The sequence below is a fragment of the Callorhinchus milii genome, unplaced genomic scaffold, assembly GCF_018977255.1.
Source record: "Callorhinchus milii isolate IMCB2004 unplaced genomic scaffold, IMCB_Cmil_1.0 Scaffold13, whole genome shotgun sequence".
NCBI classification, from domain to species: domain Eukaryota; kingdom Metazoa; phylum Chordata; class Chondrichthyes; order Chimaeriformes; family Callorhinchidae; genus Callorhinchus; species Callorhinchus milii.
The window spans coordinates 18,760,747-18,788,024 of NW_024704754.1; the positions used below are offsets into that span (position 1 = coordinate 18,760,747).

Consider the following 27,278-nt stretch of genomic DNA (forward strand, 5'->3'; position numbering starts at 1 on the left):
CAAGCAACATTCCTTGGGGTGGGGGGGGTTAAGAAAAACAACTTCTATCCTTAGCCTCGTTACTAATCCTCCTCAGACTCCCGTTTTGTTGGGGAGGAGGTAAAGAACTCTTACTTTCACTTGTTCACACTTTCAGATTCTGAGATGAATCCGTTTGCAGCCCCCACCCCCCCTTTCCAAATTAGCAGACACAGCAACAGCTGAGAAAGCTTCATTGACCCCAATCGACCCCTCCTGTATTAACAAGTCCAACTGTTAAAACAGAAACTCGCTCTTTCTCACACTCAGAATTAAAACTTTTTTAAGACTTCCCCATTTCTGAATCCTTTATCCATTATGGAAGAAATCTTTGGAACTTTAAGTCACATCCCTTCCCCCACCACAAATTGCTCATTTCCCCCCACCCCATTGCACTTTGACCACTTGCACCACTGGAGTCCTTGACCTGACAATGAGTAGCCACAGGTGTAACTAATAAACTGGACAACTTCTTGATGTGACCATGTTGATTGACCACTTCATCGTCCTGTAGATGTCAAACCAATTTCACTGCGCTTCTGTGTTGTGAACCAATTTCTCAGCCACCTCAACTTTCTTCTAAGTCAACCTAACTGCTCGCCTAAAACAACAGCGCTCTTTCCATATCGTTTCCTGCAACCAAGATGTCAAAAATTGACACATCAAACAGTCTTATCATCATACTTTTATTCATTCAGTTAACTTGGCAAATACAGTTGCAACAGCCTTTGTAAAATCAGGTTATTGATTACACAGAATTAAGATACGTAGTACAATGGTAATTGTGCTCGACGCACCTGAATAAAAAAAAATCCAGAGTACTTTCAGTTCCACATTGAGGTGTACTTTCGGAGGTTATTAGTAAGGATTGGTCATAGTTGTAAATAAGTGCTAGGAACAATGGTGGCCTTCAGAGAGCTCATTCTACACTTCTATTGGCTGTAGAGAGACTAATAAATTACGAAGCTGCGTGATGGAAAGGCAGATGTTGTACATTAGGGCTGACCTGTTCGTTTCTTGATTTGTTCTGCAAGGTTTACTCTGAGAATATCAACCTGAGCAAAGGTAAGAAAATAAAAGTTAACTCGGGAAGAAAATATGAAATACAGTACAATCCCATTATATCCCATTTGGGGTCATAAACTCAACGGGTATAACAGGGCACAAAAGTGAAACAGCCACCATACCAACATTTCCCCCACCACCCTCTGAAACTCCATTCCACAGGCCCTTCGCCTCGCACCCTTCATTGCCTCCATCTGAAATGCTGTCTAGCGTCTTGGGACACCCTCCTGACGTGAAAGGCGCTATACAAATGTAATCTTGTTGTTGTTGCCTCCTTCAAGACCTTCCCAGCTCAACACCTTCCTCTTCGACCACACCTTCAGTCACCCTCATACCCCCCCACCCTCCCTGCCCTCCACCCTTCCTGATCCCAACCCCAGCTCTGGTTCAAATCTCTACTATCCAGTCCTTGGAACATCTTCCCGATGTGAAAGGCGCTGTGTAAATGTAATTTGTTGCAGTTGTGTAAAACAGTATAGCTATTTCCTGAAAAATGTCCACCAGACATTTTCTGCACACTCCAAATGTATTCATGCTATTCCTTATATGCCAAACAGTGATAACGTGACAACTTTCAATTAGGTTCTATTGTAACAGGACTCACAATTTGTGTCAAAATCTATTTAAAAAACTGTATTGAAATCAGGTTCAAAAGCCACTCATCTTCTCCAGCTAAGTCAGGTCAATTTAGATATAAATGTGCAGAAACCAAATCTGAGTTTCTATAACAAACTGTATTGTTTAACATAGATGTCGTTTGAATACAGAGCATCATTCCTCCCCGACCTTCCTGTTGTGCAGCTACACAAGGAAGCTACATTAAGAGTGAAACTTAGGAATGACCTCTTCTCTTGTAACCACATCTCGCAGTTTGACCACTCCATCCTTGAGTTCCTGCTCTCCGAGAATAGCCACCAGTGGGATACCCGTCTCCTCACAGTATTGCAGCTGGTTCAAGAGCTTTGGGTTCTTCTTGTACGTGATCTCTGCCTGTGGGAGCACAACACAGGTAGCAATTTAGATAAAATTGAGATAAAAACAAACCTCTAACTCTCCGCCTTGTTCCATCCTTCCCCATCTTCAGGTCGTGCCTGAAGATCTTCCTCTTCGACCATGCTTACAGTCACCTCTCTCCCCCCTCCCTGACTCTGTGTCGTGCTCCGCCACTGTCAAGCGCTTTGGGACGCTACTCTGGCCGAGGGGGCGCAATATAAATGTAAGCCATCGTTGTTGATGTTGAGAGGAAATGGAAAGTGTTTCAGATTGATCACTTCTGTGCTATAAAATTCTATTCTTTAACAAAGAGCTGACCGTAAAGGTCACTGCTAGCAAACTAAGCATCGCAGATAGCCCTGCCCTGGCTGATATTGGGCTTTCATATGAACAAATATTAAAACACATTAAATTGTTGTCCCTATTTGAATTAAAACCTGCCTCGCTTGTTACACAGGCAGAGTATCTACAGTACAATATACAACACCTTGATGCCAGAATTCCAGAGTTCTGCCACAAGCTTCATCCTCTCCTCCAGCAGCTTCTTCTGGGCAGCAGCAACAAGCACCTGGGTTTCGGTCGTGCGAATTTTCTGTTCAGTCCCCTGATGGAAAAGGGCAGGAATTGAGCCATAGCATTTAACAGCAAAGATTAGCAGCACACAGACAGCATCACAAAGCTGAAGTGGTAACATTTCAGCATGGGGGTAAGAGAGAGAAACTGGAGTGATGAAGACAGGAATTTATTCTTAATAATTCTTGCACTTGATAATAATGCCTTATCACATCATCGAGACCTCTCAAAGAGTTAAAGGGCAAAATGCAGCATCCAGTTGCTCACAGCAGTGACCCCCAATCAGGCACGAAGTGAGTGACCAATTTTTACTTGGGGGATTTTTGGCCAGGACACCAGGGAAGAGAAACTCCCTTCTCATTTTGAATGGGATCCTTAACAGCCACCTGAACAGGCAATCTTCAAACCTCCAATAAAAGTCTCCAGCAAGGTCAGCTTTATTATTTATGGCTTGTGCCAAGTGATTTACTTTTCACCTGATCCCCAAATCTATTGTATATAAGATAGCACTTGGTCGCACTCTCCCCAGTTAATTGGGGCTCTGGGTTGAAATGTAAACACCAGAGATGTGCTGTGATTTACTGCTCTGAAAGGGTTTGAATTTCTGAAAGTGAGAACAAGTGAATAAAAGGGAGAGGCCACAGTTTTACTGGCTTCAGCGAGACTAAAAACTTAAATTTATTGATTGAATTCACAGAACTTTGTTCATGTGAGGAGCAAAACCTCACAGGTTAACAAGATTCTTAAATATTTTTTAAAATTGGCCTATGGTTTCTAAGAGAGCCTGGGAGTTGGACACAGGTTTAATAATATTAATCCTTGCATTTGATATAGTGCCTTATCACATCGTCAAGACTTCTCAAAGCGCTTCACAGGATATACTGTACCTCAACCTGCTGCTCCAGTATGGAGAATATTCTCTCCATTCCAATGCTGACTCCCACACATGGCACCTTCCGACCTTTGGAGTCGAACATTCCCACCAGGTTGTCGTAACGGCCCCCAGCAGCCACGCTGCCCACACTACTCGTCTCCGTGTGCTCCTCCTGCTGTGTCGGTGCTGCCCCCTGGCTCGGCCCCAGCACGGCTTCGTAAATCACACCCGTGTAGTAATCCAGCCCTCGCGCCAGGCTCAGGTCAAACTTAACCTGGTCAGGGAAACACAAGAGGCATATTTTAAAATAAATGTTGGCAGTGATTTTTTTTTGGTCAGCCGGGTGTCTCAACACATGAAGAATCCCATCACTTTGCTTAATGAATATCCAAACCAAGCTGCGATTTCCATGCATCCCACCTGCATATGCAAATTGCAGAGATAAATTGTTGGAATGGGATGCGCTCTCTCTCTCCCTGGTGGGACACATCCTGCTTCGGGAAAGTATTAAGTACAGGTTGGCAATACATCCAAGGCTTGGGGAGCCTAGCATGTGCGTTGGGGAAACTGCTGGAGTCTAACCAGCTAAAGCAAAAATAAGGCAGTGACAACTTTGAATTAACAACTTTACAATTTCAAAAGGTTTAGAAAAATCGAAGGAGGAATATAATTTTTAAGCAAAGCACACAAGTGGCGAGGCTGGTGCAAAGAAATGCTGGTCAGACTGTGCTCACCTGTTCCCCAACTCCGAAGAGCGTGAGATACTGGAACAAAAGTTTCAGGTCGTTCAGCCCCTCCAAGGCCACCTTACTCTGGCAAAGGCTGATATCGTTCAGCAGTTTCTCAATCAACTCAGCCCCACCTGAAAAAGACAGATTAGTCTTCATACACAGACAAGCAGAGGATAAAATGAGATGTGCGATGCTTTAAAGATAATAATCCTTGAAGATGGTTTAAAGCCACATCCGTGAACAGATTGGCATTGGGATATTCGCCCACAAAATACAGTCAATTCACTTTACAGTATATTCTGTGAAGTGCTTTGAGACGTCTCAACAACATGATAAGGCGCAAAATGAAATACAAGGATTATTATGTCAGGTGTTTTCAACTGTGCACACTTTCAAATATTAAATAATGTAGACATATTGATACTCTATGAATTTCAGTTCATAAACTGACTAAGCCCAACCCGTATCAGCTAAGGTCTGTGAAAAATGGGTGACTTCCCTTATATGTGAACAGTATGCTCACACTGAGAGACCCCTGTGACAGACTGACCCAAATCAGGGATAGACGGAATCCTGAAACACGGTTAAGATCCTACTTACACATAATGACATTTCTCAATCCCAGAAACAGACATCCTGCTTAGGAGGAGGGGTGGGAAGCGGGAAGATTTTTTTGGAGGATAAATTCAAAAGGAACAATATAAAAAGGAACAAGGTAAAAGAACGGGGAATTGGGATAGAATCAATTGGTTAAGTTCTACCCCATCAACGGCGCTCACAAAGCCTTTATTTTGACTGAGTAAATCGGACCATTCACTATAAGCCTGAAAAGCCAGTGTGGACAAGGAGGTCTATATGGAGGAAGTACGTACCATTGAGCTGCACATACGTTCCAATCTTGTCAGCAGACTCTGGAGCCAGGCCCTTCTCCCCAACCATCTCATTCTTCACATCCTCCCACGGCAACTGTGGGAGAAACCAGATCCACATTAGGCTCTCCTCTGACTATACACTGACTGAACACAAGACCTGCAGTAACTAGGACTAACATTAACTAATATCAACAGATAAATTATTTATTTAATTGTTGTCCGGGGCGGAATCAAGAGCATTTAAGAGCGGAATCAAGAGCATTTAAGAGGACAAGTAAATCGAGCCAACATGCAGAGATGCTAAATAGCACCTGACCACCAATTGTGTGATAAATTTTAAGCCTGTGAAAAAGACAATAAAGGTCGTAAAGATCACAGTCAGTGAGGTGCAAAGCCCTCACCTTGTCCAGTTTATCCACAGACGAACAAATTGTGCGGAATTTGTCATCAGGGACGCCACAGACTTCAAACATCCCGTCCAAAATGCGCCGATCGTTCACCTGCGTAGACAAACAATTACTCTTCAAAGTTTGGAAAGGTAATGTACAGCGGGGGGTCCAACCTCTTGGCTGCCGAGGGCTGGATGCGTCTTTGAGAAACATCCGCGGGCCGCATAAGCAAAATTTTTGTGTTTGCCTTCCAGAAACAGAACATTTATGGGTTGTGCAGGGAGCGGGTCGGTCAGATGAAATGGGGGGGGCGGATGGGAACGGGGGACACAGATGGACTCAGTCCATGGGTCGCTAGTTGGACTACCCTGACGTAGAGAAAGGTTTTCTAGTATTCAACCTGTAAGTGAGAGTTGAATTATCAGTGCAGTATTAGTGTTTCCAACACAGTCTGTCATAGGTTCAGTGGCCTCCCACCCTGTACTAAACTGGAACCCACAGATTATAATTACACATCATACAAACGTCACTCCTTTACCTTAATACAAAAATCACCCAACTTCAGGTCACTTAAGATCTCATGGACGATTTTCAGGCACTCGGCGTCAGGGATCATTGGGTCATACTGGCCTGCGATGTCAAAGTCCTGAGAAAGGAGAACTCCTTTTATTACTGTTTATTTTGAATTGTCTTAATACAAAACACTAACTTGATTGGGGCGAGATTCTTATAGAATCAGCAGTTACTAGCCACTTATTTTAGCGTAAAACTCAGACACATCTAATCTGTATAAATCGTATAATTGCCCAATTCCCGTTGAATTTCCTATTATTTATACATTTCACATAACTCATACTTTGCAGAAGTCATATTAAATGTATGGTCCCAACTGATACGACTTATGTGAAGTTTTCTGTATATCAATATAGAGGTGGATAAGGGAAGGGTTAAGGCGGAAAGCTGAGCCAAGGTTCAGTGTGTACAAGTGAGACTTAATGCTGGTGTATGTGAATACTTCATATGTAGAATTTTCTACAATTCCTATCACTATCTATCTATATATATATACACACACAATATATATATATACATACACACATATGTATATATAGAATGTTCCAAATTGCTCCTTTTCTGGGGAGTAAACTACTCTAAATAAATAAGTGCATTTTTCACCCACATTTTAACATCAGAGCAGTAAATACTCACACACTGGTAGAACTCTCTGTAGCGCCCCCGGGTCATGGCTGGGTTGTCCCTTCTGTACACTTTAGCTATGTGATATCTCTTAATATTGGTGATTTTGTTCATAGATAAGTAACGGGCAAAGGGAACCTGAGAGCTGGTAGTTAAGGGTAAATCTGACAATAAAAACACGATCTGCTGGTCTCAGTGAGATTTTATTCTTTGTAAAGCCTGCTATTAGCAATGTCAAAGGGAACAATATTGCATCAATACTTACCTTCCTGAGGGACTCAAAAGTTTTATTTAAATAAAACCCCTCAGTAGTTCAGTGGGTAAAGGCTCCACTGGACACACACGAACGCAACAGGTTCAAATCCCACTCACATCGAGTGGGTTCAATTCTCTGGCATAAACGATTACTGAAGTGGACACTATAAATTTTCTTAAAGAGGAAATAGACAGATGCTTGTAAAAGTGGAACATGAGGAGGTAATGGGAGCAGAGGACGGAACCCACTGGCTCAAGTAGAGAGAAGCACCAGCACAGACTTTGGTGGGCAGAACTGCCTGTTTCTGGGCTGCAACATTCTGTGTCATCCTAATACCTAAGTAACAACATAGCAACTTTTAACCCGTCACTGTGTAAGATCAGCAATATTCAGAGGACTTAATTTCAGAATTAATCATTTAAATTCTATAGATTTCAAATGCTATACAAAATATACAGTGTACTGGTCATTTAAGAAAAAGAGGAACACTTCATTGAAGTTGCTTTGACATAAAGGGCATTTAGTTGTGGATTTGAAGATTATTTCCCCCGTTCTTTCACTGTTTAGGGAGAACCCATCAAGGATACAGTTAGATCATATCGCAGTGACAACAGCTCACCACCCTGGTCCTTCAAGTCATAGATAAGCTTCGAGTCTTCCCCATATTTTCCAGTCAACGTTTCCTGAAGAACAAACACACAGAGATCCAACAGAGCACAATGAGACAAGCACAGTCAACAAGTCATTCTCCCCATTTTGTATTGTAAATGTGATGCCGCTGCAGTAGAGATGGAGCACCCAAGTAATCAATCATACACGTCTGCCATCAACACTGAAGTATCTGTGCAAACAGCTCTGCAGGGCATTGACACATTGAAAGAACCCAGGGAACCCACTTAATGCAAGAACAAAGTTCAAAGAAAGAAAGAAGAAACAGTTTTGTGACACAATCACACCAAAACACCTCGTATTTCACACACAATTACTGATAAGTGTATCGACTGTTCTTGCCAGAAAACATGCCCCCAATTTGCACCAGCAAGACCACACCCACTGCCAGGAGGTGAATGAGCCATTAATTTGCAGTCCTCCCCATCAGGACATGGGGACAAACTCCTGCTCGTTTCCAATAAAGTTTCAGGACGTTTAGATACCAAACAAAGCACAAAAATTTCACGTTGCAAAGCTTCACACAGAACTTTACCTTCAGCTCAAACACTGGCGTGTCGATGGTCTCAGCTCCGTGGCGTTTGAAGCAATTAATGATGGCGCTGAAGGCCTTCTCACGGATGGCCATCTGCTTTGGGTTATAATCCCTGGTTCCCTGAGAAATGTAAATTTCGGGGAGAAAGCAGAAGCAGATTATATCAGCAATTCAAAGAAAATTAGTTAGCTTTTTGGTAAAGAAATGGATTTGAGAGGTATAGAAGATAGAACACAACTGTTATGAGTAGAAACAATAATAAAAAAAATTGGTCATTTTCAATCCATGACTGATTTGTGACACTGCTGTGCGCAATTGGCTGTCGCGTTTCGCCCACAAATATACTGTCAATTCATTTCATAGTCTATTCTGTAAAGCGCTTTGAGACGGCAAGAAGACGTTAAAAGCGCTATATTAAATGCAAGGATTATTATTATTATTATAACAGACCTTCCCTGAGGACATTGACAACAATCCTGAAGCTGTGTGGCTTTTACCAATGCTTTTTAGAAAAATAACTTTGAATGATGTGACTGCGCAGAGGGATTCTTAAGTTTAACCTTTAAGTTGTCGTCCAACTAATGTTTAGTTAACATTAACACTATCCGACCGTCTCCTTTACCTTTGCTGTTTTGAGAACAAACTGGTGCTTTCCATCATTCGATCCCAGCTGTGCCTTCAGTTCCAACAACTTCCTCACTTCCTCTGTGATCTGAATGGAATAAATAACACATACCTTCAACTCAGGAAAACCTGCGATAAAACAACCCTTCGCTTTACTCTCCACCAAGTAGAAATGAATAAAAAGAAATTCTGGATGCAGAATTATTTGGGATGTTGCAAAAGTAGAGATACTTGGGCAGTATGGGTAAAGCAGAGAGATGGAATTAAAACAGCTTATATAATTCAAAAAATTGGTAGAACAGACAAGATGTACCAAACGGGGACTCTCCTGTTCTGGCACCTCACAGCTGCTTGTAAGGTGAGATAAAAATGATCTTCACATGTTACAGAAACAGTGAAAGGATGACTTTCAGGAATCCTTTGCCCAAGGGTTTTTGCACAAGATCTTTTATCCTATATGGTAACCACGCAAAACCAAATATAGAAATATACACATGCTTTTCACAGTAACAAACAATATCGGGAGGATAATAGGCAGAACTCTGCTAAATCAGTGCCATTCAATCTCCCTGATGATAATAATAACTAACCACCTGCGAGTGTGGAAATGGATGGATATCAATGAGTTCTCACAGCTCTTTGAAACATACAACATTTCTAATTCGTGAAAGATTACACACCTGCTCATTAGGCCGACAGCACATCGCACGCACGGTGGTGTTGTAGGATCCAACCCGTCGGCACATGAATCCAGCCCAGAATTTCACAGAGACGACCATTCCAAATGTGTTCATTTTGAGGTTTTAAACCAGTTCAGTGTGATGAAGCACACAGTTCACGTAATCACAAGTGTCCCAGCAAAAGTATTGGCAATGAAATTCCATTAAATGCCACCCATTGTCCCAACAGAGCAGCAATTTTTATTCCCACAGGTCCAGTCCATTCCGTCATCAAGAATTCATCGGGTCGAAAGCAAAACGTAGCACAGGGCAGTGGGTGAGCATGAAGGAACAGGAGAAAACTGGTCAGCAATTACCACTATCCCAGTGGTGCAGTGTGGCAGCAAAACATGGTGGAAAGGAGCAACAATTGGAATTAACCTCTGTATCTGAACCACCAATACCAATTCATACCAATATCTATCAACTCTGAATGTCAGTAAACAGTACAACATTGAGCTTTATATTCAGGTGCCTTTCACATTCATATAAAACAATCGCATCGGCCCCCAAACAAACAGTTTTGACAGTTGTGGGCTTACGGTATTGTGCTGGGTGTACACTTGAAACCTTGATTTCCCAAGCAAAAGCCCTAATTTAATCAAAACTTGAATCTTTTGGAGGGGAAAGAAGCAAAGGATTGATTAAAAAATTCCCATGATGATTCTGTGTGCTGGATCGTGAAGCAATTTAATTCAGGGTTGCATCACCCAGCCATAAATAACTTCACTCAACACAGCAAACATAAGAGGGTGAGATTAGAGAATTAGCTCAATGTTGGTTCTACCATCTACATATACCTCCTTCACCATTAAGGAAGAGACAATAGTCTCTGAAAAACAGATTTTAATAAAAACAGATTCACAATGAATGCAGAACTGCAGAATTCAGCTGTAACACTAACCCAACGAAACCACTATCTTTTTGGCTGCAGAGACCATCTCTGATCAACAGCAAACTCCAGTCGAGGTATCAAGAGATATCTGATTACAGGGACCACATCATAATGTGCCTTCTTGAATCCATCAGAATATAAGTAAATCAAAATGACATTTGTACTACAGAGCCTTTCGCATCGGGAGGGCGTCCCAAGGCACTGGAGAGTCAGGGATTTGGACCCGAACTGGGGGGCGGAATCGGGGAGGGTGGTCGAAGGCGCAGTCGAAGAGGAGGGTTTTGAGACGCGACTTGAAGGAGGCGAGGGAGGGAGGGAGGGAGCGAGGCGAAGGGAATGTGTGGAGGAGTTCCAAAAGGTGGAGTGCAAAAAGGCTGAAGGCCCGAGCGCTGATGGTGGTGGTGGGGGGGAGACGGGATGTGGAGCCTTTATTACAGGACATGTCAAACAGATTGACAGTTTGTTGCTGTCACCGCAGGTCCTGCAAACAGTCCACCACTGCACTGGAACACACAGCAGAGCTCGGAGCACTGCAGGTCCACCCCACACACACAGCCCCCCCCCACACACACACAGCCCCCCACCCCACACACACACAGCCCCCCCCCACACACACACAGCCTCCCCCACACACACACAGCCTCCCCCCCACACACACACAGCCTCCCCCCCCACCACCCCCCCCCCCACACACAGCCCCCCCCCACACACACAGCCCCCCCCCCACACACAGCCCCCCCCCCACACAGCCCCCCCCCACACACAGCCCCCCCACACACACACACAGCCCCCCCCACACAGCCCCCCCCCACACACAGCCCCCCCCCACACACAGCCCCCCCACACACAGCCCCCCCCCCACACAGCCCCCCCCCACACAGCCCCCCCACACACAGCCCCCCCCCCACACAGCCCCCCCCCACACAGCCCCCCCCACACACACAGCCCCCCCCCACACACAGCCCCCCCCCCACACACAGCCCCCCCCCACACACCAGCCCCCCCCCCACACACACACACAGCCCCCCCACACACACACACAGCCCCCCCACACAGCCCCCCCCCACACAGCCCCCCCACACACAGCCCCCCCCCCACACAGCCCCCCCCCCACAGCCCCCCCCACACACACAGCCCCTCCCCCACACAGCCCCTCACCAGCCCCTGTGCAGACCCGCTGTACCCGGGGCTGACAGCCTGTGTGAGGGGGGGCTCTCCTCCCCCGCCCGCCACGTGCTGCCGCCATTCCCCGCCGCTGGGAGGGGGGGGGAGGGGGGCACTGACCTTGTCCTGAGCGGCCTTCTCCGCCTTCAGTTGGCGGACCCGCTCCGCCTGCGTTTTAACCGCGACCTCCAGCTCCGCGCCTCCAACCGCCGCCATGACACCCGGCACCGTGCGGCTCGCGCTCGCCTGGACGTCACGTGACTGACAGGCCGGAACCGGAACCCACCGCTCCACCCACCCACCCCCGGCCCCGCCCTCCCGGGCCTCTCATTGGCCAAGTCGCCTGTCGGTCTTGGGCCGCCGGACCCGCCCACCTGTCAATCACTGGTCCCGGCCACGACGAGTTGCTGATAATAATCATAATTGCAACTGACGCTGTGGGCTTTGATGTCAAACTGCCAGACATTTATGGGGCAAAATAAATAACGATACCAACGGCACACGAGCGGCCCTCGCCCCCGACGTGCCCTGTGTAAACTCACAAGCACTGGCAGGGAAATGGAACAGTGCAAAAACTGCATATAAAAAAATATCCCACACATTGCTGTCAGCTCCACAATGAGAACAGATGTGTACACGCACTTTTGGATGCTGCCAAAGGAGGTACTTACTTAGGAACCAGATATGGCTTCCAGTGAGATGTGGCATTGCTCTGACAGTGAGATGTGGCATTGCTCTGACAGTGAGATGTGGCATTGCTCTGACAGTGAGATGTGGCATTGCAGTGACAGTGAGATGTGGCATTGCTCTGACAGTGAGATGTGGCATTGCAGTGACGGTGAGATGTGGCATTGCTCTGACAGTGAGATGTGGCATTGCTCTGACAGTGAGATGTGGCATTGCTCTGGCAGTGAGATGTGGCATTGCTCTGACAGTGAGATGTGGCATTGCTCTGACAGTGAGATGTGGCATTGCTCTGGCAGTGAGATGTGGCATTGCTCTGACAGTGAGATGTGGCATTGCTCTGACAGTGAGATGTGCGAATGGATGGATTGGCAGTGGTCATGTATGTGGGTGTTGCACTGCCAGCGAGGGGCTGTGCTTGTGCCCTGGGGTGTGGGTGACATTGAGAGGAACGCGGGTGGCGCAGAGCTACGCTGTGTTTGTGACACTGTCCCCATTGTGAAGCGCACTGACGGCACAAGGCTCAGCTCCGCTCTGGGCGGTTGGGTTCTGTGCTTCTTCCCCACAGTCCCCGCCACCGCCACCCCCTGAGGCCACAGATGTAACCATGAATTCAACTAACTTCAACTATTCAAAGTGCGAGAACGTGGGCGCTACAGGGTAATGGCTGAGTGTTATGTGATCTCACTGTAACCACATTAACCTGAGAGTGTCATCGCACTCAAGTAGCAGTTCTGATCGTGACTGTCCACAGTGATAGCAATGTATTTGCAGGTTTGGGAAGTATTGACGCCATTAAAGGTTTGGTTTGAAGCGTTGGGGACAGATCTAAACTGTGGACTCCAGTACACGTGTCTGTCTGTCTGTCTGTCTGTCCCCAGGCACATGGTGCTCTCACACAGCTCATTCTTACCCAGAAGTGGCTGCCCAGAGGAGCAATATAAAAAGGGTGTGGGCAACTAGATGGAAATTGGGATAAAAGTGGATAAAGTTATTCTCCAGGGCGCCAACAAAGTCCTGTTACCCCCCTGTGACAAAACAGCGATGCGAGTCTGCAGAGGAGCTGAAACAAGAGACACATTTCGCCGCGGCACTCCATCCATGTTACGGAAGATGTCGCACCGAACGTGGCGAGAGATGATCGTCCGCCATGAAAGTCATGGCTCTCGCACCCTCACTCACGCACACACTGATCCTCTGGACGGCTAAATACAGTTAAACTCTTGTACTGAATACAATTAAGCACTTCTAAATACAATGATCATCAGTTTTCCATATGTTTCAGTTGTTGGTCAGTGCACTGTAGAAAAAAAAACATGAGAGTAACAGGACTTTGCAGACACCGTGTACAGTTGGAATTGTGAAGTGAATGGGACACAGTATTATTCTGCTCCCCACTACACATCCAACCAGGTTCTATTTTAATTACTTTTGATGATTTCATTATTATTTAATGTTACTTATTTTATCAGGAAGAAAGAAAGTATCGGTGACAGTAGCTATGACAACTCAAATTCTGCCCATTTTGACTCACAAGCAAATAAGTTACTTCTGGAGAAAAAGACAAAGGTAGGGGCTGTTTGAGAAATGACCAGTCAGATGAGGTTTGGACCAGTGAAAAACATAGAATTACAGCACAGTATAGAATTACAGTCTTTCACCCACAAAATACACAGTCAATTCACTTTACAATATATTCCGTAAAGCACTTTGAGAGGTCTCAACGACGTAATCCGGCATTATATCAAATGCAAAGCATTATTATTAAGGCCATTAGCCCATGCTGTTACTCTAATCCCATCCCCCTGCTCTTTCTTCATTCATGTCTGTGTTAGTGCTCACTCCCTCACTGGAAATTATATCCACTCATCCTACTTCCTTGCTCTTTGCCCATATGGTGAAAGAATGACGTTTATCCTACCTCTCATTTCCTTGGGGGCATTGAGTTTCTTCAGAACCCTCACTACTATTATATAAGAACTTAAAAATTGCTCAATGAAAGAAGACCAAGATCCATCCAGTTTGCCTTCCACCATACTGGCAGTCACATGCACAAGTATTGTGCCAAGTTAGATACTGTATTATCTGCTTTTGTTAAAGATTCCTAAGACACAATCTGGAATTTGGCTACAATTTTGATTTGTGAAAATTCACATGAAAATTCCGCTTTCAACACTTGTGCTTTGTTTTTCCAGGTTGCCTGCAGAACTTTGCCAGAGGTAGGATTAGGTCTGTAAATCTCTCTCAAGGCACAAAAATATGGGACACATTCTGTGTGAGGATTAAGCATTGTGAGATTAGAGCAAAAAAACCTCACAACCTTCATCAATCCTCATCCTCACCTTCTCACCATAACCTTCAACGTCTCAAAATACTGTCCGAGCATAAAGAAATTGTATTTTTCTCACCATTGATTGTATTCTCCTCATTTATCGTAGCTTTCTTGTTAAGCAGAATCTGTGCATAAATCACCGATACATTTGTGGTTCAATGACAGAGGGCAGTGTGGACAAGAACTGACATTTTGTGTCTTGCAGGATCTGAACGACAAGGGGCTTGCACGGTTCCTGAGGGCATTTGGCACAGTGGATAAGGCTCTGACTGCAATCCTCAGTTACCTGAAGTGGAGGAAAGAGTTTGGCGTTGACTTTATTACTGCTGATAGCCCCGAAATCAAAGTTGAAATGAAATCTGGTAAAGCTGTGCTTCTTGAGGAAAGAGACTTAATGAGCAGGTAGGTATTATATAGCACCTCAGGAATGTACAGGACAGGGGAAAAACATTACGGTCCATCTGACTCACTTGATGTCAAAAAGACATCCGATACTTTATCTCTCATACTGACTGCTCGAGCGCCTTCTTCACCAAATACAAGGGCAATTCATTTTTAATTTGCTGACCCAATCTGTCTCCCTTAACTTTCCCTCCCACACATTCACCACTCTCATTGGTAACGTCATCATAATCCTTGCATTTGAGAGATTTTCTGCATCGCTGAAAACGGCACTGACCACTTCGGGAGGCAGCTTCGGAAGTCGGTGGGGGGGGGGAACAGTAGGATTGAAAAGACCCTGTAGATTGTAGAAGGAGAGATGTGATCTACAGTTTTTTTTTAACAATTAGGCGTAGAAATTCCCATCTAAAATGGCCTTTTTTCCCTTCAGGCCCATCATAATGGTAAGAGCCAGAATGCACAACCCAAAGGAGCGGAACCTCCAGAATCTAACGAGATTCATCGTGTACCTGCTGGTGAGTTTAACATTCAACCGAGCACGGATTGCTTTTAGCTCAGGCAGAGGGGAGGGCGTAAAAGAGCTTTTGAGTATTTTTTTAACATAAAAGCTTTAACAGAATCAGTTACTTTACATCTAGTAATGGGCCTTTATTAAAACTAATTTGGGGATTCAATTTGTAGCATTCCTTAAAGTGGAATCAGAAAATCACACAAATTGGGAACAGCTTCCATTAACCAGATCAGAGGTTCTCCTGGGGGTAAACCTTCTCTAATTTCAAAATGGAAGCTCTGCGTGTCAACATGAATTATGCAGACACCGCATCAAGGCATCGCATTAAAAAATACTGCAAATTCTTCCCCATTCTTTGAACATGATCTGACCAGAGTTAATTTATCCACAAGAGATTTTAAAAATATCACATACAAGAAACTACCACAGCTAACCTATACATTGGAGTCTAAATGTAGTTGTGTCCAAAGGCAATACTTGATAGGAAAACGGAAGGTTCTGTACCCAATGGGACCGTGTTTTGCACTAACTTAAGTCAGTACTGCAATAACTAGGGTCAAACACAAGTGAGACATAATTTCATTAACTAACTGGTTCCTGTTGATAAAATCTACCTCCACCTCCACAGGAGTCTGCGTCCAAGAAATGTAATGATGACATGTGCGATAATTTCTGCATATTGTTTGACATGAAAGACTTTTCCATGAACACAATGGACTATCAGTTTGTTAAGAATCTAATTTGGCTCCTCTCTAACTACTACCCCGAGCGACTTGGAGTCTGGCTGATCGTCAACCCTCCGGTTCTTTTTACTGGCTGCTGGATAATTATACGTGGTTGGTAAGTTTCCTTTCTTTATGACTGCACGGGGGGGGGGTCTGTATTGTGGCATTGCTTAAAAGAGATTCCCCAATAAAGAATCCTGAGCTCCACAAATTGGGGGTTCCTTCTGTTGACTGGTAACGTGCCATTCCGACCCACAGGAAATCTGCCACTTCCAGAGAAGAATTCCCGGGTTCGGGAAAGCTTTAGCGACTCGAGAATATACTCACAAGTTCAACTAGGTATTAACTTTGGGAATTCCATTTCTTTAGGCTGGATGAAACCACTGCTAAGAAAGTTGTCTTCGTGAACAAACCAGAACAACTCACAGAATATATTCACCCAGAGATCTTGCCCACAAATCTGTTCCACTGATTATTTGCTCTGTAAATGCGTTTTGCATCAGACTGTATTACTCAACATAGAGAAAATAAAGTTGCGAGTCTTGATATTACTCTGTATTCACAAGTCTATTTGTTATAAGTATAAGAAAGACTAAACAAAGCGATAGACAACAGAATGTTGCGACAAACACAGAGCGCCTTTGTCCCCGAGCGAGAGCGAGAGAGAATTCCCAGCCAAAATTCCTATGTGCAAAATTCATGACATTTAGAAAAAACATTTTTATTAGGAAAAAGATGTAACCAATAAGTTGAGTGAAATCTCATCAACACGGAAGTCACGTAGTTTTCTTTTTTTTAAAAAAATCTTGCTCGCCAAGAGCAAAACATTATGAACGTGGAATGTGAACACAATGCATTTCCTTTACAGTATTAATACAGGTAAATGATGATTATCTGAGGTTAAAAACCCACAGGTTCACTGCTTTTTGAGGACTCTACCTTACCTGGCAACCATCATCTCTCCTAACTCAGTTACACAATGATGAGGATTAGACAGAAAGACATACTCCATTGTCTCTCCATGTACCGATGGGACGAGTCAAGTCTTTAACCTCACAATGATTGTTCAAAGCTTACGATTCGTGGCTTTCATGATAAAACAAAGTTTAGACATCAGTACCTTCGGCACAGCACCCTCAGTTACATGTGATGTGCAAATGATGTGGACAGAGTGAATTATAGGTGAGGTCCTGACCCTTTGGTCCATGTGCAAAATGGTTTGAATTGCTCTAGTTTCTTACCCACCCCACTCTCCATTGACATCATCTTAGTTATCAATGAAACACAATCATTTCTCCTGCAATACAACCAACTGATAGGAACTTGTGTAAGTCCCATCCCAAATACACAGTCTAATCATTCATCCATCACATTCTTCTAAAAGTTGCCTAAAATACTGCCTTAGTGTCGTCGTTATGCCTGGGGACTACATGTAAAAACTAATACTGAAGTGTATAAAATATGCAGTTTAAAGTCACTGTGAACCCAGTTGATCCATTAGATCTTTAGCTTCTTTGCTGGAGGAGCCTGAAGGTCAATCCTGGAGATGTCTTTGTTGGCTGCGAACGGTATTCGCTCCGTCACTTTCTTTCCTATTGTCTCCACCTGTTAATGGAAGTGAAAGCAAAGCGTGAAGAGGAAGAATATAAAGAGGACCTTCTTCCCCAATTCTATATTAAAGTTATTTGAAGAAAAGGCAGAAAACATCTTAACAGAATACAGAACAGCAAATGATATTTGTATCACGCCTTTCACATCGGGAAGGCATCTCGAGGCACTGTAAACAGTCACAAGAACAGGCTCCTCAAGCCAAATGCCCTCATATTCTCCTTCTGTTTTTCCATCCCCTCTTATTACCTGGAAACCCAGATGTTGAAGCTTTTGGTGAAGACTGTCCAAGATGCGTCTGCCATCGAAGATGAAGGCTGGCTTCAGCATTCCTTTATAAATCCGCTCGTAGTCAAGCTCCTGGAAGACAACATCATCTTAAAAAAGATGCCAGATGACAAGCCAAGCCTCCGCACTAAAATAATGTTCCTTCAGCACTCACTCAGTAACTCGAGGTGCAAGAAGTACACAATGTTTTTTAATGTATGAAGTCATCAGGAATGTACATTAGAACTTCCTGGTTCCACACATGGATTGTTGCCAGACAAGCACCAGGTGTTCAACAACAAATGACATTTACACAGCGCCTTTCACGTCGCGAGGCAATGGGCAATTAAGGTTTTGTGTCTGAACTGGAGGTTAGGATCCGGAGGGGTGTAGGCCAGGGAGGGTAGGGGTAGGAAGGCACGGTTGAAGAGGAAGATCTTGAGGCGAGGTAGGGGGTATCAATAGTTTACCATAATATTGCTACTGATTTTAATGACACTAATGAGAAAAGACTATCCAGACTGATGAGTGAGACGGCAACAAGAGGGCATAAAGCGAGGGATGTCACAAGAAAGAAGCAGGAGATGGCAAGAACATAGAACCAACAATAAATCGTATTTCCCAATTTCTCTTTGCGAGGAGAAGTAAAATAAATCAACCCCTCACCCAGACATGGGCAGTGACGTAAGGGACCAGTTTTTTTTTTTTTACCTTGAACATGTCCCACTCTGTGCAGATAACGATCGCGTGGGCATCCTCACACGCTTCGTACGGATCCAAGGAAACCGTGACCAGACGGGGAACTACATCAACAAAAACACAAGGAGTTTCAGATGAGAGGTCAATTTCCCGCTTATGAGTTTCTAAAGCCCCTTACTGCCCCTAAACTAAGGCCGAATGAAGATCAGCCCAGAAGCTAAAACTAAACTAAAACTACATCGAAAGCATTGGGTCTCACGCCCTTCAATTAATTTAATCTCCAAACACCTATCGTATTGTCTCTTGAATTTGCTCATACAAAGCTCCCTCCACCATTGCACTGACGTGAAGTAATCAATTTGAATTGTCTGTTCAAATTCCCTCTTCTGAGCTTGGGTTTTCCACACAAAGTATTCATACACAAAGTATTCCATTAAACTGAACGTGTACCTCGCTCGGGATCATCCTCACAAACATTGGGGTGGGTCAGATCGTGAACAATTTGCTCCTTCTTAACCTTTGGGTCGAAGATGTGCAGCTTGGCTCCTTCATCTAGGAGGTACTTGGAAATGTAGATGCTGGAAGACTCCCTGCAATGGAAACCAGAAAGTTGAGATATCTGCTGCATTAACACTTTAATGGAACGAAAATCTGGGAAGGTAATGTAGCCCATCCAGCAGAGGAGCAAAGCCTCAGGAATGGAAGATCTCCCACTTCTACTCTTGCATGACTGACTTGGAGATGTAGACGGGAGACACGGAGACATAGTCTAATGGGTGGGGTGACCTCAGCTGAATGAGGGGAGAACCTTACCTTGTGTCCCCAGTGTCTTTTTTGAAGGCAAAACCCAACAAGGCAATCTTCTTGTCTGTGACTGTGTTGAAAAGGCAGCCAATTATCCGCGCCGCAAACCTCCTCCTCTGGTAGTCATTGATTTCAATTACCTGAGAAATAACCAATATCAGTAGAGGGCACACCTTCCCGTCCAACAGATCATGAAAATACCCATCATATAGAACAATAACAACTTTTATTTATATTTGGCCATTTATATAGTGCCAATTCACACAGGGTGGCATCCCAGAGCACTTGACGGTGGCAGAGCACGATGCCAAGCTAGGGGAGGTGACCATAGGCACGGTCAAAGAGGAAGGTCTTCAGGCATGACCTGAAGGTGGGGAAGGATGGGGCAAAGAGTTCCAGAGTTTCGGGGCGCAGTGGCTAAAAGCGCAGCCACCAATGGTGCAGTGGAGGGCACAAGGAAAACTGTCTTTGGATGAGATTCTTGGATGATTATACACAGGTCTCATAAGGAAACTTGGGTCCAACTTTACTTATACTCAGCTGTTCAGTGCTCTTTAGCATGAGCATGATCGTACCTGCTGCCAGTATCTCGCTACTTCTGGTAAGTTGAGAGCTTCACAGAGATAAACCAGGTTCAGTACATCTTTCTGAAAGCAGCTGCCTCCAAACCCTGGGAAGTTAAACACAAAAAGCGTCTGATTCATGAGCCAAGCGAGGGGTCACATCTCCAAACAGGACTATACACTGTATCCCAACATAATAAGAACATAAGAATGAAGAAAGGAACTGTATTGAAGAAAGGAACAGTGTGGTTACCGACGCTGGCTTTGAGGAACTTGCTGCCAATCCTCTGGTCAGTGCCGATGGCATGGGCTACCTCCTCCACATCGGCTCCCGTGGCCTCGCACAGGGCACTGATGGAGTTGATGCTGCTGATGCGCTGGGCGAGGAAAGCGTTAGCGGCCTGGAAAACACCACACAGATCTTCAAGCATCACCCACACCAACACAGAGGCAAGTGGCCACAGGACCACACCTCACAGGTCGAAATCTAATTCATTCTTCATGCAGGGAGCTATGCTAAGCAACTATCAGAAGCCAGTTTTCGAACGGTTTGTTCAGTGCGGGAAGCGAAGATAAAATTTAGGGGCAAACTTTAGGCAAGTTTTGTTACTCCACACACAAGCCTCTGTTTACCTATCAGTAAGTAGGAACCCGGTTGTTAGCTGATGGGTGGATTGGCTTCTAGAGGTAATATGCCCTCAAAAAAAAATACGTGGTTACTCAATCCACGACTGTTTGTGGGACACTCCTGTGCGCAATTGGCTGATGAGTTTTGCCCACAATTTACTGTCAAACCACTTTATAGTATATTCTGTGAAGTGCTTTGAGACGTCTCAATGACGTGATGAGCTGCAATATCAAATACAAGAATTATTATTATGATTAATATTATATATCGCGCAGTTTTCCTGAGTCACCCAGTGGTTCAAATGCTAGTCCCGACCGACATAAATCCTGGCATTTGTTTCAATACAAATCTGATAAGACAAGTTTACAGCGTGCTTTAACCTTGTACCACTCACTGCAGATTAAAGACTATGTGCCACCCAGAGTAAGAGAGAATGTTGTACCAGTTTGGAAAGTTCAGATGACCAGGTGTTGGTTGTGATGATCTTGTTGTTGGGGACCCAGCGTTCGTAGATGCTGCGTAGAGCCTGCACAGCCTTCTGTCCTTCAGGGGTCTCATCCCCACCGATCAGGACCCGGTCTGGATTCTTCAGATCAGCGATGGCCGTTCCTTCAGCTAAGAACTCAGGGTTGGAAAGTACCTGTCAAAAAAGCCAATGCAGGGAACCCATCACTGTGCTGCTCAACTCTTATCACACCTACAAAGAAATCAGTTGCATATCCAGTTTATACTCCCTGTCTTATACTCCCAACATAAAGATATAAAGTATCTTCAAAAAGTATCAAACAACCTGCAGTCCTGCGGCGTCGTGGTTGGAGCAAGTCGCCTTGCAAGCGAGAGGACCAGAGTTCGATTCTTGGGCAGGGTGAAACCTTAGGAAAGTTTCCTTATTTCCTTACTTCACACGCCTCAGTAAGTAGGAACCCGGTTGTTAGTCGATTGGTGGGTCGATTTCTGGAAGGTAATAATCCCTCCAAAATAAAAGCGGTCACTCTATCCACGACTGTTTGTGGGGACCTGCTGTGCACAATTGGCTGCCGCGTGTCGCCCACAAAATAAACAGTCAATCCACTTTACAACATATGCTGTGGAGCTCTTTGAGACGCCTGAATTACATGATAATCAAATCTATACCAAATGCAAGGATGATTATTATTATGAACGTGCAGGCAGTGTTACTCTCTTACCTGGAGGTTGAGGCTGGACTTGGTGTTGGCATTGAATATCCTGCGGATGCTCTCTGCAGCCCTAACGGGCACCGTGCTCTTCTCCACCACAATCTTACAACCGTTGCCCACCTCGGCAATCCTGCGGGCACATGCCTCAATGTACTTCAGGTCAGCAGCTCGGCCCTTCCCAATCCCAAAAGTCTTTGTGGGTGTGTTTACCTGCCACAGAGACAAAGGGGTACCACTCTGACACATGCAGATCATTCACATTGGCTATCTGAGGAACATCGAGACTAAACTCAGAACCCAACATCCAAATACTGTCTTCAACAACCTCTCAGTGGCCTTTATAAAAGGGTGGCCTCTGAGTAAGGGCTGTGCTGTGCGAACTCAACTGTCCGGACTACACCAATGGTTGTTAACAGGTTTGACTGTATTGTTTGTCTCCCGCACTAGAGCAAAGGGAATTCTGTGAGCAGGAAGCAGTGTTACACAAGTATGTGCGGAGAGAGAATCGCTTCCTTTTCTTACCGATATAAACACCAGATCAGCTTCTTTGATGGCGGCATCGATGTCTGTGGAGAAGAAGAGGTTGATCCCACGGCAAGACTCCACCACCTCCTGCAGGCCAGGCTGTTGCGACAAGAGGTTATTCATGTTAGGTCCAATTTTACATGGAACAAAACAACTAACTGACCATCACCGAATCAGAAATTTACCCCATTCCCACACACAACGTCAAACCTCTCTCATATAATTCTGTCCCACTATTCATCAATCATCCTTGACCACTCGGTTGGATTTGAGTGGGGGAATGTGATTCAAGTCGATGTGGTGCTTACATAGAACATTTATTTACCTCCATTGCTGAATGAACGCAAGCAGCTCGTGGCTACAACTCTAATGCAATGAATGAGTCTCATTCACCACACGTCCTGCAATCGCACAGTGAGTGCTTTGTGCAACGGACAGTTTGTACCTGTTGCTCTCTACCGCCCTCCCCGCACCACGTGAATGTTGAGCAATTAATTGTGCCACAACTGCAACGCCACAAAGCCATGATGGTGCCTTGTTAGCAGAGACCATTCAGCAGGCGATGGGCAGTGCTGCACAGGTCGTGCAGTGAGACAGGGACATTGGGGTAGTCCAGCAGCTCAGAGACTGAGCCCGAAACCACAAGGATTTCAGCTATTTCCACCAGAACCTGCAGAGACTTCCAACAACAACAAATTGTATTTACACGGCGCCTTTCACATCGGGAGGATGTCCCAAGGCGCCGGACAGCCAAGCATTAGGAACCGAGCTGGGGGTTGGGATCAGGAAGGGTGGAGGGCAGGGAGGGTGGGGTGCCTACCATCAAGCTTGGGAGGATGGAATGATTCTTAAACTGTGTCTTGGAAATGTGCCACATCATTCCACCCCAAGGGAGTTTGACAATTGCTTCCATGTGGCAAGAGGCTAAGAAGTCACTCCCATAAGTACAGTACTCTTACGACACAATACAAATGTATCTTTGGGCAAATCTTTGGACGTAAGGAAAATTGTTAACTCACGACAAATGGTTAGATTTTTTAAAAAAAAACATCCCCAAATTTCAGTCCTTTCTTTCACTCTCCCCCCAATTCCACACAGATGGAGACAATTTGGCAGAGCAGCGAATTTAATAATATAAGTAATCCTTGCATTTGTTACAGTGCCTTATCACGTCGTCGAGACATCTCAAAGCGCTTCACAGAACATACTGTAAAGTGAATCGACTGTATTTTGTGGTGGGGGGGGGAAAAAATGACATTTTGCGGGTGAAATTTAGCCTCACCTCGAAGATGGGGAGCTGGTTTGAATTCCAGGCTTTAATCCGATCCTGGTTCACGTCCACCACAGTCACTGTGATGTCTTTGCACATCTGTGCAATGACGCTGCAGGTAGGGCCCCCCACATAGCCCGCACCGATACAGCAGATATTGTGCACTGAGACCATGGGAGCAACCTGTCTGTGAGAGGAAAACATTGACTAATTCACTCAAGTCCACATTAAGATGGATTTCTTTTGGAAAATGATACGTGGGGGAATACAGTGATTTGAGACATGACATACAGTAAGTGTAGTGTTCTTGGTTTCCAGGGAGTGAGCAGAGGAGAGCTTGGAAAGTGATCAGAAATAGATTCCTGGCTGATTTCACATGCGCGCGCACACTCATGGAAACCAATTGCATTCCCGCACACTGACCCATTTAATAATAATAATCACCCGTGCATTTGAAATAGCGCCTTATCACGTCTTCAAGACGTCTCAAAGATCCTCTCAGAATATATTGTGTGTTTTGTAGGTGAAACGCTTAAGATAACTAATAAATGACTTCAAGATCAGTACGGGAGCAACAGCCAGCAACCAACTCCCCCTCCCCCCCCCTTACAACCACGCATTAATGTTTCCGCTCAACTCTCTTCCCACATCAAATCCAAAACACGTAAGAAATGCTGGATGCCTTCATCCAGTTTGCCTTCCCCCAGCCTGGCAGTCGCACGCACATGTCATGTCATGTTCCAGATTGGCGTTAACTAACTTTTTTGGAGGGGTGAAAGAGGGCAATAAAGACAAACATAATTAAAACCGACAGATGGCACTAGAGTGCATTCAGGGCAAAGGATCCCATGCAAGTTCACAGTTATTTCATTGGGTAATTAACAGTACCTACAGTTCCTTACTGAAGCAAAGCAATAGAAGACATTAGCCCTTCCTTCCCCCAAAACATTTCTTGCGCAGTTGATCATTGCAATTGGGATGCTTCCTTTGACGACTCCAGTCACCAGCTAAACTGCTCCAACCAGTAACCAATGGATTTAAGTCGCCAGCTCAGCTCTCCACATCCTCGGTCATTTTAGGACACAACAACAATAATAATCCTTGCATTTTATATAGCGCCTTATCCCATCGTTGAGACGTCTCAAAGTGCTTCTCGGAATGCACTGTAGAGTGAATTGACTGTGCATTTTGTGGGTGAAACGATAAAGAGTTTTAACTACATATTTGGGTTTTTTTTGCAATTTAAGGAAAGCATTTCAAGACACAACTGGCCAGATATAAACCAGCCACACCTAATGCTGAGTGCCACATATTGCAGAGTTTGCAGCTTACACCCTCAGTCCCCAGTAACTGTTAGAAACTTTGTGTAACTCTCTCTGTTTCTCTCCTGTCTAACCCCAGTCTTAACTGAACTATAATAATAATAATCCTTTAATTTGATACAGCGTCTTATCACGTCTTTGAGACGTCTACAGTATACTTTACAGTATACACAATATACTGTAAAGTGAATTGATTGTGTATTTCATGGGCGAAACGCGGCAGCGAACTGCGCACAGCAGCATCCCACAGACAGTCGTGGACTGAGTAACCCAATCATTATTAATTAATAATATTATTATGTATTTTATGTATTAATTAAATTAATGCATAAAAATATACATCAAACATCATAAAATCCAAATTTTCGCCACAAAGTTGACGTGACACTTGGCTGGAAGTTCCCCCAAACCCCAAAGAGTGTGAACCCTTTCCCTCTGCCCCGGGGGCTGTGAGGACCCCCATACCCCAATCTGTGGGGAAGGAGTCAGAGCCGCCTCACTGGGGAGGAAAGGCACCCGAGCAATGGGGCGCGACCCCGGGAGGGAGTTACTATCATCCAATGATCAGTACCTCCCGAGTGTTGTGTTACAATAATATTAAATACTAAAAAATGACCCCCACCTTCTCTTTCCCGCCAAACCCACCACCCCCCAAACCCACCAACCCCCCCAAACCCCCCACCGCCCCCACCCCCAAACCCACCAACCCCCCCAAACCCCCACCCCCCAAACCCACCACCCCCCCCAAACCCACCACCCCCCAAACCCACCACCCCCAACCCCAAACACACACCCCCCAGACCCACCACCCCCCCCAAACCCACCACCCCCCAAACCCACCACCCCCCAAACCCACCACCCCCCAAACCCACCAAACCCACCACCCCCCAACCCACCACCCCCAAACCCACCAAACCCCCCACCCCCACCAATCCAACCCCCCCAAACCCCCACCCCCAAACCCCCCACCCCCAAACCCCCCACCCCCCCTCCAAACCCTCCACCCCCCAAACCCACCACCCCACCCCCCAACCCACCACCTCCCCAAACCCACCACCCCCCAAATCCCCCAACCCCCAAACCCACCCCCAACCCACCACCCCCAAACACCCTCCCCCCTCCCCCCCAAACCCTAACCCCCCCTCACCCCCAACACACTCACTCTTACCTTGAACCCAGAGGCTCCGCTGTAACCCCGGGGGGAGGGATGGGATCTTCGGCCAAACAGCGGACGGCAAATTTCCGAAATGTGCTGTTTCTCAACCGCTCTCCTTCCCCTCTCTCTCTCTCTCTCTGAGCCTCTCTGACCCCTTTCCTCTCAGTCTCTCTCTCTATCTCTCCCTCTGCCCTTCTCTCTATCTCAGACCCAGTCTCTCCCCCTCTCTGAGCCTCTCCCCCTCTCTCTCTGAGCCTTTCCCCCTATCCCTCTGAGCCTCTCTCTCTCTGAACCTCTCTCCCCCTCTCTCTGAGCCCCTCTCCCCCTCTCTCTGAGTCTCCCCCTCTCTCTGAGCCCCTCTCCCTCTCTCCCCCTCTATCTGAGCCCCTCTCCCTCTCTCCCCCTCCCTTTGAGCCTCTCTCTGAGCCTCTCTCTCTCTCTCTCTCTGAGCCTCTCTCCCCCTCTCTCTGAGCCTCTCTCCCCCTCTCTCTGAGCCCCTCTCCCTCTCTCTGACCCTCTCTCTCTCTGAGCCTCTCTCCCCCTCTCTCTGAGCCTCTCTCTGTCTCTCCTCTCAGCCCATCTCCACGCAGGCGCGGTCTGTCCTGTAGGCGTCACGTTGCTGTGGGTGGTCTCTGTGCCCCGGACCTGCCCATCAGTGGGGTCAGACCCCACTCTGCCCTGTCCATCCCCTTCCCCCCCCCCCCCCCCCCCACCACCTTGACCAGCCGGGTCCGCGGGCAGAGCGAGTTCCTGCATTTGAAGTTGCACCTCAATGTTAATTATTATTATTATTATTATTATTAACGTTAATAATAATCCTGACATTTGACTTCAGGGCCGTATCATGTCTTCGAGACGTCTCGGATATTTTTTTGTGCATTTTGTGGGCGAACCGCAGCAGAACAAAATCCCCGTCGTCGTTTCAACATTGTCAGGTCATCAAAAGCAATAATTTTATTGCAAAGAATCTGTGATCGAGATTCCCGAAGTACTATTAACGTGTTACTTAATATCTTCCGCGACGTAAGAC

At 45.6% G+C, this 27,278-nt stretch overlaps 3 protein-coding genes across 5 annotated transcripts; 1 reads left to right on the forward strand and 2 right to left on the reverse strand.

The window, feature by feature from the left end:
- Positions 1–690: 690 nt before the first annotated feature.
- On the reverse strand, positions 691–11,837 carry hars (histidyl-tRNA synthetase). 2 transcript variants are annotated; one of them, XM_007901963.2, is made up of 13 exons: positions 9,477–9,837; positions 8,795–8,884; positions 8,173–8,292; positions 7,556–7,651; positions 6,725–6,850; positions 6,054–6,161; positions 5,528–5,626; positions 5,127–5,220; positions 4,258–4,385; positions 3,537–3,797; positions 2,564–2,680; positions 1,927–2,073; positions 691–1,073 (listed from the first exon to the last, which is right to left on the reverse strand). In XM_007901963.2, exons 1-13 carry the CDS (start codon positions 9,588–9,590, stop codon positions 1,014–1,016), a joined length of 1,560 nt encoding a protein of 519 aa, XP_007900154.1. In that variant the 5' UTR covers positions 9,591–9,837; the 3' UTR covers positions 691–1,013.
- Positions 11,838–12,202: 365 nt separating this feature from the next.
- On the forward strand, positions 12,203–16,760 carry LOC103184108 (CRAL-TRIO domain-containing protein C589.09, mitochondrial). The gene is made up of 7 exons (XM_007901962.2): positions 12,203–12,237; positions 13,731–13,827; positions 14,454–14,477; positions 14,796–14,992; positions 15,423–15,507; positions 16,132–16,343; positions 16,598–16,760. The coding sequence occupies exons 1-7, from the start codon at positions 12,203–12,205 to the stop codon at positions 16,698–16,700; spliced, it is 753 nt and encodes a 250-aa protein (XP_007900153.1). The 3' UTR covers positions 16,701–16,760.
- Positions 16,761–16,870: 110 nt separating this feature from the next.
- LOC103184107 (UDP-glucose 6-dehydrogenase) lies at positions 16,871–26,441 on the reverse strand. Of its 2 annotated transcripts, none has more exons than XM_042340159.1 (12): positions 26,261–26,441; positions 23,783–23,957; positions 22,498–22,599; positions 21,985–22,185; positions 21,240–21,437; positions 20,423–20,570; positions 20,182–20,276; positions 19,616–19,746; positions 19,253–19,392; positions 18,815–18,906; positions 18,086–18,196; positions 16,871–17,833 (listed from the first exon to the last, which is right to left on the reverse strand). In XM_042340159.1, the coding sequence occupies exons 2-12, from the start codon at positions 23,942–23,944 to the stop codon at positions 17,726–17,728; spliced, it is 1,488 nt and encodes a 495-aa protein (XP_042196093.1). In that variant the 5' UTR covers positions 23,945–23,957; positions 26,261–26,441; the 3' UTR covers positions 16,871–17,725. The 2 variants fall into 2 exon arrangements, with proteins under 2 accessions (XP_042196093.1, XP_042196094.1); XM_042340160.1 differs by having other exon boundaries at positions 23,783–23,953; positions 26,261–26,406.
- Positions 26,442–27,278: the final 837 nt, after the last annotated feature.

Bases quoted from the DNA above. Each gene is read 5' to 3' on its own strand.
- hars (XM_007901963.2), bottom strand. From the start codon at position 9,590: ATGAACACATTTGGAATGGTCGTCTCTGTGAAATTCTGGGCTGGATTC. The intron at 8,885-9,476 runs GTGTGTAATCTT...TATTCCATTCAG, and splicing joins GCTGTCGGCCTAATGAGCAG to ATCACAGAGGAAGTGAGGAA. The intron at 4,386-5,126 runs GTACGTACTTCC...TGTCTTTTTCAG, and splicing joins AACGTATGTGCAGCTCAATG to GTGGGGCTGAGTTGATTGAG.
- LOC103184108 (XM_007901962.2), top strand. From the start codon at position 12,203: ATGTGTACACGCACTTTTGGATGCTGCCAAAGGAG. The intron at 12,238-13,730 runs GTACTTACTTAG...TTATTTTATCAG, and splicing joins TTTGGATGCTGCCAAAGGAG to GAAGAAAGAAAGTATCGGTG. The intron at 14,993-15,422 runs GTAGGTATTATA...TTTTCCCTTCAG, and splicing joins GAAAGAGACTTAATGAGCAG to GCCCATCATAATGGTAAGAG.
- LOC103184107 (XM_042340159.1), bottom strand. From the start codon at position 23,944: ATGGTCTCAGTGCACAATATCTGCTGTATCGGTGCGGGCTATGTGGGG. The intron at 22,600-23,782 runs GTGAGGCTAAAT...TTGTCGCAACAG, and splicing joins ACCAGCTCCCCATCTTCGAG to CCTGGCCTGCAGGAGGTGGT. The intron at 20,277-20,422 runs GTAACCACACTG...TTAACTTCCCAG, and splicing joins GTTCCTCAAAGCCAGCGTCG to GGTTTGGAGGCAGCTGCTTT.